This window comes from Chiloscyllium punctatum, chromosome 38, assembly GCF_047496795.1.
Source record: "Chiloscyllium punctatum isolate Juve2018m chromosome 38, sChiPun1.3, whole genome shotgun sequence".
In the NCBI taxonomy this organism is placed as follows: Eukaryota; Metazoa; Chordata; class Chondrichthyes; order Orectolobiformes; family Hemiscylliidae; genus Chiloscyllium; species Chiloscyllium punctatum.
In genome coordinates this window covers 27,037,565-27,052,858 of record NC_092776.1, presented here as the reverse complement: position 1 = coordinate 27,052,858, position 15,294 = coordinate 27,037,565, and the positions used below count along the sequence as shown (strand labels likewise).

Genomic DNA, 15,294 nt, shown 5'->3' with positions numbered 1-15,294 from the left:
GGCCCATATCCCTCCAAACCTTTCCTGTTCATGTACCGATCCAAATGTCTTTTAAATATTGTAATTGCACCCACATCCACCACTCCCTCAGGAAGTTCATTTCACACGTGAATCAGCCTATATTCATTTGGGTTTAGAAGAATGAGAGGCGTTTTTATTGAAACATATAAGATCTTGAGGATATTGAATAGGGTGGACACCTGTCATTTGCAAAATGCTATGATCTATTCACTCTTTTCTCAGGAGGACAGATTCTTTTACAAAATAACCTCTGACAAATGCCTATGTGCAGCTTGAATTAGGTGATACACGGTGACTTAGTGGTTAACACTGCTGCCTCACAGTGCAAGGGACACAGGTTTGATTCCAACCTTGGGCAACTGTCTTGGGCAAATGTGGAGTTTGCACATTCTCCCTGTGTCTGCATGGGTTTCCTCCAGGTGCTCCGGTTTCCTCCCACAATCCAAAGATGTGCAGGTTAGGTGAATTGGCTATGCTGAATTGCCCGTAGTGTTCAGGGGTGTGTAGGTTAGGTGCATTAGTCACGGATAAATTAGAGTAATGGGGAATGATTGGGTGGGGTACTCTTCAGAGGCCTGAAGGGATTCTACGATTCTGTAGGGATCCTATGACTATTAGAATCCACCTTGGACAATTTCCATTTCATAAACTGCAGTTTGGTATTCCTTCAGTCCTCCTGAAATTTTCAAAAGTGCGGAACCAAATTTTACAATGAATGCGGGGCAGGGTGTAGTGTGTGGTTTGAATGACAGACTTATTTCAGCTCCAAATACTGTAGGTAAGTCCAGCTTTTGGGGGAGTATGGAATTTGGGCCAAGACAGTCAAGTGTGAAATGCTTCAAAGTTCTAGTATTGGGGTCACAGGGTCAACAAAGGTTATTTACATTCTCCTCAGAATAAAGTTCACAGAATAAGAAATGCACACTACCTGAGCTCAGATTTCCTGTACATCTAGTGAATTCTTACAGTAAATTCTAATAAGATCCCTGACCGCATCCTTGAACGAACTCTGGAGAAAGAGTTTCCTGTAATTTTGGACAAAAGAGTATGTCAAAGCATGCAAGCTGTATACATGTCACTTGGAAGTTGTTACAATGCTAATACAATATGTTGTGTCTAAAAGGATTAAGCCACCATGTGATGTCTCCCCACACACAGCAGCTGCTGTCATTTCTCATATGTTGGATAATGGTGAGGATAGACAGACTGTGTTTGCCTCACGCAGCCTCAGTTGCCAGTGAGCGATTTTTGGATTAAGAACACTTCATAAGTACTTGTTTGGTTGTGGTTCCACAATTGAAATTGATTTTTAGCCTCTCGTTGCCCACTTCAGTGACAGACCAAATGCAGAGCTACGCTTTGACACTGTTTGCATTTAAATGTGACATGAAGTGCATGCAATTAAAAGACTCACATAGAATCCTTACAGTGTCAAAGGCATCAGCCCATCGAGTCCACAGTCACTCTACAGAGAGCATCCCATCCACCCTATAATCCTGCATATCCCATGGCTAATCCACCTAGCCTGCACACTGTGGGCAATTTAGCATGGCTAATCTATCTAACCTGCGTATCTTTGGACTGTGGGAGGAAACTGGAGCACATCCACGCAGAAAAGAGGAGAATGTGCAAACTCCACACAAACAGTTGTCGAAGTGTGGAATTGAACCCAGGTCCCTGGCGCTGTGAGGCAGCAGTGCTAACCACTGAGCCATCATGCCAAACACAGGGAGGATATATTTTCCTTTTCAAATGTTAATGAGTTGACAGTCCAAGGAAATCATATTGGTTGAACAACTAATTGGAGCCCCTTTGTTGTCAAGGATATATGACTAGATTGTAAATAGTCTGTCAAAACAGATACTGGATTTAGAAATCAGGCCAATTTTTTATTAAGAATGAGTTGTCAGTTGATGAAAGTTGTGTTATGTGGGAGACAGAGCTGTCACTCCAGAAAAGTCCAGATTACAGTTTCTATTTGAACTTCACGATCAACACAGGGATGAGTTTGACAAAGAATATAGCAAGAAGCTATCTTTGGAGTCCAGGATTAAATAAGGACACAGGAGACCAGTGTAGGGTATCTCAAGCTGTAGAAACCAGCAGCCATCTTTGCAATCATGAAAATAGCCAACTAGAGTGGGGCAGAACCTATGCATTGATTTTGTAGAATGTTAAGGGCAATGCCTGTTCATTGTGACAGATAGCTACTTGAACTGGGTTGAGCCATTTCTGATAAAGCAAACAAAAACGAGCAAAACTGTCAAGATTTTGTGTAGTTTGATTGCTGCTTGTAAGTTTCCAGAAGAAATTGTATCTGACAACAGAGTTCAGTCAGAAGAGCTGTCAAATTTCATGAGAATGAACAGGGTGAAACACTGAATCATCCTACTTCAAGCAGAGCAGCAAATTACACAGGACAAATTGTTAAGCATACTCATTTGCTGTACAAACTGCAAGAAATGCCAGATGTCATTGACTCAAAAGTCGGTGATTTGTTTTGTTTATTTATTTTAACACATCACGTTCGATTACCAGTAGAATGCCAGCGGAATTATTTCTTAGAAGAAAATTTAGAATAAAATTTTCTTTGCTGAAGCCAAAATTTGCACAATCAGTCGAAGAAGAAATCCAGACAATAAGAGAATCATGATCAAAATAAAGTATTAATAGTTACTCAAATACAATTTGTGCCTGTAACCACTTTAGATGTGAACTGGAGTCAAATAGACCTGTCTAATGAAGAGGAATTTCAGTCCTTGTTACAGAAATATGTTTGATCAGTTTCAGGCTAAAATGGGTCAATTACCCAGCTTCTGAAATTTTGAGTAAAGAATGGGTTTCCTATTCCAAAGAGAATACTTCCATAGTTAGGTTTGATTCGTAAACTACATGATAAAGAACAGGGATGGCTACTGGGCCCATTTTTGTTTGTCATTTATATAAATTTGATTTGGATGAGAATTTAGGAGACATGGTTAGTATGTTTGCAGATGACACCAGAATTGGTGGTACAGTGGACAGTGAAGAAGGTTCTCTAAATTTACAAAGAGATCTTGATCAATTGGGCCAATGGGCTCAGGAGTGGCAAATGGAGTTTGATTTGAATAAATGTGCAGTATTACATTTTGGTAACAAGACAGGATTCATTCAGTTAAAAGTAGGGCCTTAGGTAGTGTTATAGAACAGAGAGACCTAGGGTTCAGGTACACAATTCTGTGAAATTTGCATCACCGATAGACCGAGTAGTTAAGAAAGTGTTTAGCACGCTTCATTGCTTAGATGTTTGCATATAGGAGTTGGGATATCATATTGAGTTGAACAGGACATTGATAAGGCCTCTTCTAGAGTATTTTGTGCAGTTCTGGTTGCTCTGTTATAGAAAAGATGTTATTAAACTAGGGAGGGTTCAGAAGAGGGACATAAATTTAAGGTGAAGGGTGGAAGGGATAGGGGAGATGTCAGGGGTGGGTTCTTTACCCAGAGAGTGGTGGGGGCATGGAATGTGCTGCCCATGGGAGTGGTAGAGTCAGAATCATTGGAGACCTTTAAGCGGCATTTAGATAGGTACATGGATGGGTGCTTAATCTAGGATAGAAGTTCGGCACAACATCGTGGGCCGAAGGGCCTGTTCTGTGCTGTATTGTTCTATGTTCTATGTTCTAAGAGATTTACTGGTTTGAGTTATAAAAATAGACTGGATAGGGTTGGGGTTTTTCCACTGGATCGTAGGAGGTTAAGGGGTGGCCAAATAGAGGTTTATAAAATCACGAGGGGCATAGATAAGCTGAATAGCAAATGTCTTTTCTCTAATGTGGGGGAGTTGAAAACTACGGGGCATATTTTGAAATTGAGAGGAGAAAGATTGCGGAACTTTGAATGGAACTTTTAACATTGTGTAACATTTCCATAAAGGAGGGAGGAGTTCAACAGCTGTTTATCGTAATAGATAGCTATTTGAAGTGGGTTCAGATGTTTCCGATAAATCAAACAAAAATTAGTAAAACTTGTAGAAATGTATATACATGTGTATATTTCTACAGATGTGTTTATATACATGTGTTTACGCCAGAATAAATTTGTTTGTTTGTGTTGGATCTCCATCCGTTGCATATTGTCTTAGTGGATCATTCAAAATATGATACTTAACGTCTCCTGATATCTGTCCCTTCACCAATCTCCAACAGTCCATTCCTCTGACTCTCACTTCTTGTCCATTCCACGTCTTGGTTGGGCCGAAGGGCCTGTTTCCACACTGTAAGGAATCTAATCTAATCTAGTCTTTCATCTGACCAGTAAGGTTCGTGTCCTACAGCTGCAGCTGAAACTCGCACATGAGAATGCCCTCACAATATTTGCACCCGCTGTTTGACTGTGGTCATTCCTTCTGCTTCTTTGACTCGGTTTCTCGTTTCCTTTACAGCTCTGTGAAATGTTTTGGAGAACTTTAAAAGTATCATGGAGAGATTGTTACATTTCATTTAACTCCTTATCTCTTTGTTTTAAATATGCAATTCTCTCAGATTAAAATAAAAGAATAATCTGAAACCAGAAGGAACAATGTTTCAAAATGGCATCTTCTAATATGAAATATAAACCATTTACAACTGGATTTCCACAGTTATTTGTGCATTGTAAAACTAGGTACAATGTCACATCATTCCTGTCCAAACTCCTACTAGTTACAGCTGCCAAATAAAATGCCTATAAATTCCATTGTCAGAATCAGAACGTTGCAGATGCTGGGAACAAAAGCACAAAGCACTGGAAATACTCAGCATGTCTGGCAACATCTGTAGAATGAGGAACAGAGTTAATGTTTCAGGTCAATTACCTTGCATCAGATGCATGGTAGGTGCCCTCAAAGCTTAATGTTCCTTTAAAATACAGGCTTGTTAGCAGACATTGTAGCTGTCAGTAGTATCCACTGGTTTAGCTTGATTGTCAATGTTCACAAGTTGTTAAGGGTTTGTTAGAAACTAAACCAGCAAGCGTTTGCTCAAGGCTGAATGCTCAGCTGCCATTTCACAGCAGTGTGAATACAATGCAGGCACTCTAGTCACACTGTACTGGTAGATGCAAAGTCCATATTAGACCAGGGTAGAGGGAGGTAGAGTCAGCCTTGAAGGAAGCCTCTACGAATGCAGGCAATGGCATAAGGCAGCTTATTAAGCAAAAACTCACCAATATCAAAATGATCTGTTTTATGAAACTGTTCCAATTATCTTTTGTCAAGTCACCATCATCTTACCAGACCATAGGGTTGCTCTCTCATTTGAAAGACAACTGGTAGTGATTTAACCTGAGGACCACCATGCCTCAGGTGAGGAGAGAGATTGAGAAGGAGGGTCCTTCATGGTAACCTCAGCCAGTACCAATGCTGTTGGCATCACATTCCAATTATCTAATCAATGTACAATTTACATCTTTGTACTATTGAAGTGGAATAAAATGCTGCCTGTAATTCAAATGAAAAACTCCTGTTAAAGTAGGGATAGAAAGTTTGCATTTAGAGTCACCGAGTCATAGAGATGTACAGCATGGAAACAGACCCTTTGGTCCAACTCGTCCATGCCAACCAGATATCCCAGCTCAATCTAGTCCCACCTGCCAGCACCCGGCCCATATCCCTCCAAACCCTTCCTATTCATAAACCCATCCAGATGCCTTTTAAATGTTGCAATTGTACCAGCCTCCACCACTTCCTCTGGCAGCTCATTCCATACACGTACCACCCTCTGTGTGAAAAAGGTGCCCCTTAGGTCTCTTTTATATCTTTCCCCTCTCACCCTAAATCTATGCCCTCTAGTTCTGGACTCCCCAACCCCAGGGAAAAGACTTTGTCTATTTATCCCATCCATGCCCCTCATGATTTTATAAACCTCTATAAGGTCACCCCTCAGCCTCCAATGCTCCAGGGAAAACAGCCCCAGCCTATTCAACCTCCCCTATAACTCAAATCCTCCTACCCTGGCAACATCCTTGTAAATCTTTTCCGAACCCTTTCAAGTTTCACAACATCTTTCCGATAGGAAGGAAACCAGAATTGCACGCAATATTCCAACAGTGGCCTAACCAATGTCCTGTACAGCCACAACATAATCTCCCAACTTCTATACTCAATACTCTGACCAATAAAGGAAAGCATACCAAACGCCTTCTTCACCATCCTATCTAACTGCGACTCCACTTTCAAGGAACTATGACCTGCACTCCAAGGTCTCTTTGTTCAGCAACACTCCCTCGGACTTTACCATTAAGTGTATAAGTCCTGCTAAGATTGGATTTCCCAAAAGGCAGTACCTCGCATTTATCTAAATTAAACTCCATCTGCCTCTTCTCAGCTCATTGACCCATCTGGTCAAGATCCCATTGTACTCTGAGGTAACCTTCTTCACTGTCCATTATACCTCCAATTTTGGTGTCATCTGCAAACTTACTAACTGTACCTCTTATGCTCACATCCAAATCATTTATATAAATGTTGAAAAGTAGAGGACCCAGCAATAATCCTTGTGGCACACCACTGGTCACAAGCCTCCAGTCTGAAAAACAACCCTCCACCACCACCACCCTCTGTCTTCTACCTTTGAGCCAGTTCTGTATCCAAATGGCTAGTTCTCCCTGTATTCCATGAGATCTAACCTTGCTAACCAGTCTCCTATGGGGAACCTTGTCAAACGTCTTCATGAACTCACAGGCTACAGGCTTCACTCAGCATCTCACTGCATTCTCATCTTACACTCACTTATTATTTCTCGTAATTTGAATGATATGAGGTAGTTACAAAATTGACACCTTTGTTCTGAGATTTTCAACCATAGCTGCTCACATTAAAGGTACACAAACCGTTACTCCAGGTTAGAGTAGTTTGAATTAATCTTTTATATGCTAATGCAAATGCTAGAGATGACATTTATATTTAACCTTACTTCATACGGCTAGATCCAAGGGACCTAATAGGAAATGGAATTTCTGAAATCCCATCACAACACAGCAAGCAATCTGAACATTCTGGGGAAAATCTTCTGGTACAGAACTAATGAAACGTACAGATACAATTGCTAAATTTAAAAAATGGACGTCAGTAAGAGAGCAGACTGCTGTGAATGCACACTGGCAGAATGTTTGAAGGTGATAGCTACAAATCTCTGCTCAGTGTTTACATAAGTAATTTTTACAATAAAGTCTATGTACTTCCCTTGTTCTTTGTATTCACAACACACAATTCTAAACTGAACCACAAAATCATTCTCAATTGTACATTTGAAGATATTTGTGAGATGTTTGGACAGTTTCTGTCAGGTTGCAGACATTTCTCCAAAATAGTGAAGGATACCAAACAGATCTTCAGGTTCTTAACACCAATACCATCAGACCTTGGAGCAACTTGCTGAGCCCTGAACAACGCTCTGAGGAGCACATTTTGGAGCACTTCAGGGAAGGGCAGTAAATGACTAGACTTGACAGCTACATTCCCTCGAATGTTTCCTCTGAACATGTGGGCCTCTGAGGTTCACCAGCAGCAGCAATCTGCACAGCCAGAGGTCAGTGCATCCAGCAAGGCACTAGCACAATGATTGGCATAGATGGAACATGCTCATGCCAAATGCCAGGGCTGGATGGGAAGGGTGGGCAGTTGGAGACAGGTTGGCTGGGAACTTGGTGAAGTGTGAGGTATGTGGGCTTACGGGGATTGGCTACTAGAACAGGGATGCGTATGTTTGAGGGCTCTCTGCTAGGTTCAAGCTGAGGCTGGACACATTGGCAGACGGACCCTCACTGTCACTTTCCATCATGATGCAAGTCAAAAGTGCTGAATGGGGAAGAAAATGGCTGTGACCATGCTTGGAGTGGACATGATAAGCAAGAGAGGGGGCTGCAGCATCCACACATGATTGAGCTTTTGAAGGATGAGGGCACAGGTCACAGGCCCATGCAGTGGAGGGCTCTCATGAAGGATGTTGAATGAAGAGAAATGAAGGTGCCCCCAGAGACCAATGCCAGGTGTACCCATGGATCCTCCTGAGTGTAGTAGGCTGTCAGTGCCAACCTCTGTCCATGGAGCCTTGTGTATAGCTATGCAGATGGTGCGAAGATACATTTAGAATCTCCACAGAGAGGTGAAAGTTAACATCAGGAACATTTTGAGCAGAAACTGAATGATATCAAGCCCTTAGCACTGGTGCAGCTGAAGTGCCTTTAAAATGTGTTCTTCTTTCTGTCCCTTTTACTTCGCCCTCATGAAGACCCTGGTTCCACAGCTGGAGGAGGCCTGTTTAGTCCTAGAGGTTTGGTCAGGTGACCCCCAGTGAGCTTGGATCTGGATGGGCCAGTCATGCCAAGGGACTTCATGCCAGGGGCATGTTGACCTCCTCAGATGGAACTTCCAAGAGTTGAAGGAGGACAGTCAGTGTGGAGGTGGAGAGCACGGCCAGTTTTCAATCTCCTGAGTGGGTGCCTCATAGCACTGCCCTGTGTCCTGTGGGGAGGGCATACAGAGACTGAGGTTAATAATTTCAGTCTCCCATCCCACCATCACTGTGCCTTTGGTCTTGGGAACCAATGGATGGGACAGTGTATGTGCTTGTCCAGCAGACCCTGAGGGTACTGGACCTGGCCATCCATGACAGCCGCTCACATGATTTACTGCAGTGCTACAGCTTCTGGGCATTGGGGGTCATTGTGTCACTCATTGCTGTCTGCCTCTGCTGCTTCTCTGTGTGATTTTCCCAATTGCAGGAGCACAGAATCATCTCCTACCTAGTCTGAGCAGGTACCTAGTATTTGCTGGTCCTTTGCGTGCCAGCGGCCTGGCCGGTTTCTTCCAGCAACATTCTCCAACCAACAATAAGATGAATTTTATGCATTGGTGTAATGAGCAACAGATGCCAGATTAGCTAGGTTCAATCTCCAGTCCTGGTGTTTGTACTCTCACTGACACATAAAGAGCAAGTGAGGCTACAACCCTTTCAGTTGTTGGGACGGGCTACAAAGAGATGATAAAATTGGAACAAAAATCATGTTTCCTTAGGAGAGTGAGGTGTGAAAAATTCCCTCAAAATGCTGAAAGAATGAGCATTCCCATATTTATAAAATCAAAGATGTCGATGCAAATCTCAGTTCTTACTACAGTATTTCCCCATGATCAAAAATGCGTATTTTCCCAGCTACTAAAATACATTTTTGCTGCTTTAGTTCATCCTGAAGTTTATTCAATTCTAAACAGTCAGTTCACCCAGAACGGTTACGAGGTGTGGAGGAAAAGGTGCAGACGTTTAATTAAAATTGAGCAGTCTTCACTAAAGGGCTACATTGATCTTTGTACAAAGATTCACGGTCTTTTAAATTTCTTTAAATTGTATCCCGATCAATGCATCCCATTTTACTAAAGTTGGAGCTCACAAATGACAAATACAGATTTCCTTAAAAAGTGTGTTTCTGCAATGTTGATTTCAATAATAAAATTTTTATACAACAGTTTTCCGATTGTATTTGCAATTACATTCACTGTTTCACACAGAAAATACATTGTGTAAATTCTAAAATTTAGTTTTGAATAGGATTAGCAACTCAAAGAAAGAAATTTTTAAAATCATGGCAATCAACTTATTGAGAACAGCAAACAGGATCTGGCAGGCCTCATCTGTGCAATAGTGTATTTACCTTACTCTCCGAAAAGATATTTCTCCTGCTGTTACACATGGTAGCTATTTAAAAACATATAACAGATCCACATCCTGTGAGCTGCAATTTTCAGAAAATAAGCTCACGTTTTGAAAAAGGTCATTCGGTTTTGTTCTGATTGAAAAGAGATTGCAAGAAAATTGTGGTGATGTTCTGCCTGCAATATAGTTCCTATGACACCCTGTGCTATTACTTGGGATTAGATAAAAGATAGAACTTCAGAACAGAACAACAGAGAAATTAGTTAACTAAAAAAAAACAGGCAGTGCTTATTAAATATATTTATTAGTATTGCACTATATTTGAAACATTGGTGTGGCTGAAACCGTCAAAGATATTGGCGGTTTGTCCATACCGAATCCTCCTTCTCACAATCCACTTTCCCATATCCCATAATTTCGACTGCATTTCAAGATGAAGGTAGTGCAAGATCACATTTCTTGCTGTGCTGCCCAGAGCTGCTCCTTCACTCAATACAACCCCACCCTTTTACCTTATCCTTTCAGCTACTCAAGGACTGCAATCTGCCCAGAGAGTCCTGGCAGAGAATGAGATAGAAACCCAGTCGCTTTCTCTCACTCCCGGTCACCTCGCTCAAATACTGACACTGGGGCCTGCTTTGGATGCCAGCTTCAAGGTAGGATCTGCACTTGGTGAGATTGTGGGCAGCAGGCAGGGCAAGGAAGAAGGGCAGCCCTGATCTCCAGGCGATTGAAGGGTGAAGTGTGATGAGTTGTGTCACTGAGGTCTTTGAGGGGTAGGGCTGCTGAAAGAAGGAGTATACACTGAAATACAGGGCATTTGCAGACATGTCAGAAAGCTTGCAGCCAACAACAAAGGCACAAGCCCTGGTTTGGAACAGGTTCCACACACAGCTTGACGCCCATTCGTCCATTATGGAAATGGTGACCAACACTTTCGCACACATCTGGGCCCAACCATAATGCAGCAGCGCATGGCCAATGGTGCAACAAAAACAGGCTGCCCATTTTTGCCAACTTGTTGTCGTGCCAGTCCAGTCTTTGCCCATGCTATCAGCATGGCTGCTGATGCCAGTGTCGAGAGAAGCTTTCGGGGTGTCACAGCAATCCCAACAATCGATCCTCTAGCAGCTGCCACTCAGTAGAATGGACTTGATCTGCACAGCACAAACCCACTGTTGTATCCAGCAACTGCTACTCCTCTAGCGCCAGTTATCCTGCCACCATGTAGAGATCATGAAGTCTGAATCCTGTCCTGTTGGGATCTGTCCCAGGCCATCCTTTGAGTTTGAGTTTTAGAAAGGGAGTTATTTCACTGGAGGCAAAATAGTCCTCATAACACCCAAAGAAGGGAGGCTCGAGGTGCCAAATTTCATGGCCAACATTTCTTTAAATAAAGGTGTATTTTTCACCCAGTTTTTCTTTTTTTCCACATCAACATTTTTTTCAAATATCGGCCATTTTAGCACAGCTTTACAGATTGTGTGTGTATAAAAGTGGGTATTTTTGTTTATCACAGTTTTTAGGTTCCTGATATTGTTCCTTTGGAACCCTTCCCAACCAGACAGGTCATCTGGAAATACAGAGACAGCAAAGTGGTATGGTTACTGTGGAATAGAGATCAGGACGATGTCGCTTTCTGCTGCTGGGAAATTATTATTTCAAGGAACACAACCAGGTGCATTGAAATTAACCTCTCAAGGGAACAGAACTTTGCAAAATCTGACTGGAGCACTCCATCATTAAATACTGGATTAGCATGTTGAAAATAAACGTCGACATGCATATCTATTTAATAGCTGGTGATACGGGGAACAGAGTAAAAACTAGTTCAAGAAACTGGACTTGAAGGCTTTTAGCTGTCAGAAATGTTCAAATTCATTTTTTAAAAAACTCCATCTGATATTACACAAGGATTGTAAATCTAGTGATTCGTCTGCATTAAAACAAGAAATGCATTGTTATGAATATGTAATAATGTATAAAATCAGGATTTCTTTGGACAGAATGTCATCTATTTGGCTCACAAGAATGTGTTTTCTGATGCAGAGATCTCAAGCATAACGACACATCTCTTGAAAGGATGTAACATGGGAATAAGAATTTAACTCTTACCCGATCAGATACTTAAGGTTTTTCTTATTTATTATTCCAATGGGAACGTATTCTCTTGAGAGATCAATTAAGAGAAATGGAAAACTGATTTGACAGTTATGGGATGATTTAGAGTTATTCAATAACATGGAATGATGCCAAGTCTATTTGAACTTGACAGCATTGGTGATTCAATGGCTTCTCCCTGCAAGTACAATGGAAAATTATTGGTCCTCAGTGTGTTCAAGTTCTACAGGCTGGACATTCGCAGAGTTCATTAGTCACAGACTTAAACTGCATTGATGGCACATCCATTTTGCAATGAGAGCACTAACAGTTTTCAGAAAGTGATTATATTCTCCTCCAACTCTATAATAATCACAAGACTCATGTCCATCACTCATTAACCCTAACCTTAATGCCACCAAGATCTTACTGTCACTCACAACACTGAAATTCTTGCTGTCTGTCCCAGCAGAGGTAAACGTGCAGTGAGTATCCTGAAGGTTGTCATCCTTTTTTTAAAAAGAAGATGAATGCAATTTAGATAGAGAACCAAAGAGATAGCATCCAGATTTCACAGGATTATGTAAATACGCATAACTTGTAAAATTAATTTGCAGTACGATTAAAAGGAATAGAACTGATGGAAGAATATATTAGAAGTATGTTAGTCAGAATTTCAAAATAATTAAGACATTGTTTGGTGGAATTGGTAGTAGAATTTAAACAGCTGTAGTTTAAAAATATCAATCTCACAAACAACTTAGATGAAAGAGATTACCAGCAGATATTTAAACTGCCGCTATTTGCTTCATATTTAAAACCAAAGAATTGCAGAATCTGAAAGCCAAGAACAAAACAGATATTGCTGGAAAAAAACAGCAGGTCTTCAGCAGTTGTGGAGAGAAATCAGTGCAGGTCCCAGAAGAAGTGTCACTGGACCTGAAACGATAACTCTATTTTCTCTCCACAGATGCTGCCAGACCCACTGAGTTCTTGCAGCAATTTGCTTCATAATTACGTATTACTGATCATCTCCTAATGGCTCTAAGAAATATTCTGTCATATTCTTCTAGGGATCTAGGTTAGATGTCAGACAAATTTTTCCAGAGTGGGTAAATGGCCATTGTAATAGGTTGCTGACTCATGCAGATTGTATTCATGGAATCCCTACAGTGTGGAAGCAGGCCATTCAGCCCATCAAGTGCATAGTGACCCTCCAAAGAGCATCCCACCATCACCCAGCCCCTCTACCCTATCCCTGTAACCCTGCAGTTTCCATGACTAACCCATCTAGCCTTCACATCCCTGGACACAATGGACAATTTAACATGGTCAATCCACATAATGTGCACATCTTTGAATTGTGGGAGAAAACTGGAGCACCCAGAGGAAACCCACGCAGACATGGGGAGAATGTGCAAACTCCACACAGACAGTCACTTAAGGGTGGAGTTGAACCCAGGTCCCTGGTGCTATGAGGCAGCATTGCTAACCACTGAGCCATCATTCAGTGATAAATTGGTGGCTCATGCAGATTGTGACAAGTTGCTGATTCTTGTAGATTGTAATAGGTTGCTGATTTGCAATCAGTATTCAAAAGGGAGTTGGATAACCACCTGGAGGAGCTTGATGTCATTACATACAAAAGCAAGGTGCTAAACTGGTGATGGATTTCTTGGCCATAGAAATCTCCAAGAACTGATTTTTTATCACCTTCAGAGATCCTTTGTTGAATTAGCCTGAAGCATTTTAAAAGAGTCCCTTTCGAATAAGACATTCCTGATGGATGAGCAGATGTTTATCTATCTGTCTTTGTCATTTGCTCCAACTCACACTCAGAATGTTTCTTTTGGTTTTGTATTGCAGATGCATTGGTTGGTGCTCTAATTGGCATTATTTTTGCCTACCTTGCCTACAGACAACACTATCCATCACTGAATCACACTGAATGTCACAAGCCACATGTCTGCCTCATGGTTCAGGTATCAGCTCAACAGGAAGAAGCCTCCACTCCAGACAAAGCTGTCAACCTGGCTTTAGAGGGTCTAACTGAAGGCCCTGTATGACTGCTACATTTCTAACTCGGACAATTATCCCTTCTAACATTCCACGTGGATCAAAACAAAATCTGTTGAAAGAAACAAAATGTTAAAATCCATTCTATATCTCTATCGTGTATTTTTGTCCTTCATGTGTCCATTTGAAAGTAAACTTTGAAAGTAAAATAGGTTGCTACAAAAGTGACATGCATGTATGTCATCTGAGATAAGAAATCCATTTTCAAAAGGTTATCAGATATTAAACAATGGCAAAGTGCATTAAATGCATAGCAAATCAGAAAAATGGTTTTCAATGAAAAGTAATTACAGTGTGAGATTGATGTAGCAGAATAGTTTTTACACAATATTGAAAAGAATACGCTTTAATTAAATATAATTACAATATGGACTGTATGAAGAGATCATGTATAAGGAGTTGATTAAAATGTAATTAAAATCTTTGATGGATGCAGTGAAATTAATATTGTGAAATGATGATAGAAAGTTGCATTAGCAATGCAATTGCAAATGACAGGAAGTGAGCTACAACTGCTAGTCTGAATAAATGTATTGAAATTTCATTTTCTAGGCTGGAGTTATGTGGTATTATTCATTAGACCTGAAATTGTACAAAAAGATGTTTCTCGCATAGATTGTTCCACTGTTGGCTGATCAAAGCTTTAATAATATTCCGTCTTTAATGTTAAACTTGGTTTAAGTATTTTTATGACTTTCTGTTTCATGTAATTGTCCTGCGCGACCTGATGCATGTATTGTTAACGCTTTTACCTTTGCAAACAGCATGCAAATATTTTGAATTACTTTTGATTCTCTATTTAACTATTTAGATTTCAGCTCTATGATCAGTCTTCAACTTTTAGACAGGATATTGGGGGTGTGGGGGTGGGGGGGGGGGGGGGGAGTGGGGTAAATTTGATAAATCTCAAAAGTGGGTACAGACATCATGATGGGTGATTAAGCTACTTCCCATTCATTGCAACATAGGCAGAACATCAGCTTTTCACTGCCTGTTCTTTCGAATGATCTCTGTCGCCTACATCAGTAGAGAAGTGACATCAGACCCAGCCTGCGAAACCCTTCAAGGGAAGGTATACTGTAGTTGGTGCAGATGCTTGAAGTTGTGGTTGAAGATAATCTAACGAGGGAAAGGTTGAGGAATGGCATAACAGGGAAGAGAAGATTTTCAGACATCCCACTAGAGGCCGTGGTAGATGTCCTGTACCCGCATCAGAGGAAGATCCCCTCCAGACACATTCCACTAAGTGCAATGTTATCTTCTGCCAATGCTGAATGCACCACACCCCTTCACTCTACTACCAACAATCTCTTCCAATCAGAACTCATTACCTGACACTGGTAACTTTACTGCACACTCACAGACTTAACATTGCTGTAGCATCACCCCCTGATTTCTCAGCTTGCACACAACTGCTTAACCATGGCAA

The 15,294-nt window shown here is 41.2% G+C and overlaps 1 protein-coding gene across 2 annotated transcripts in view; it reads left to right on the top strand.

The window, feature by feature from the left end:
• The window catches only part of plpp4 (phospholipid phosphatase 4), a 256,401-nt gene extending 241,834 nt beyond the window's left edge, over positions 1-14,567 (top strand). Inside the window, exons 7-8 of one of the 2 annotated variants that reach the window (XM_072557460.1) lie at positions 10,215-10,345; positions 13,656-13,809. In XM_072557460.1, coding sequence (XP_072413561.1) covers positions 10,215-10,345; positions 13,656-13,676 — 152 coding nt within the window. In that variant the 3' untranslated portion in view covers positions 13,677-13,809. Of the gene's footprint in view, positions 1-10,214; positions 10,346-13,655 lie in introns of both variants that reach the window. The other variant, XM_072557459.1, reaches the window with a different exon arrangement.
• Positions 14,568-15,294: the final 727 nt, after the last annotated feature.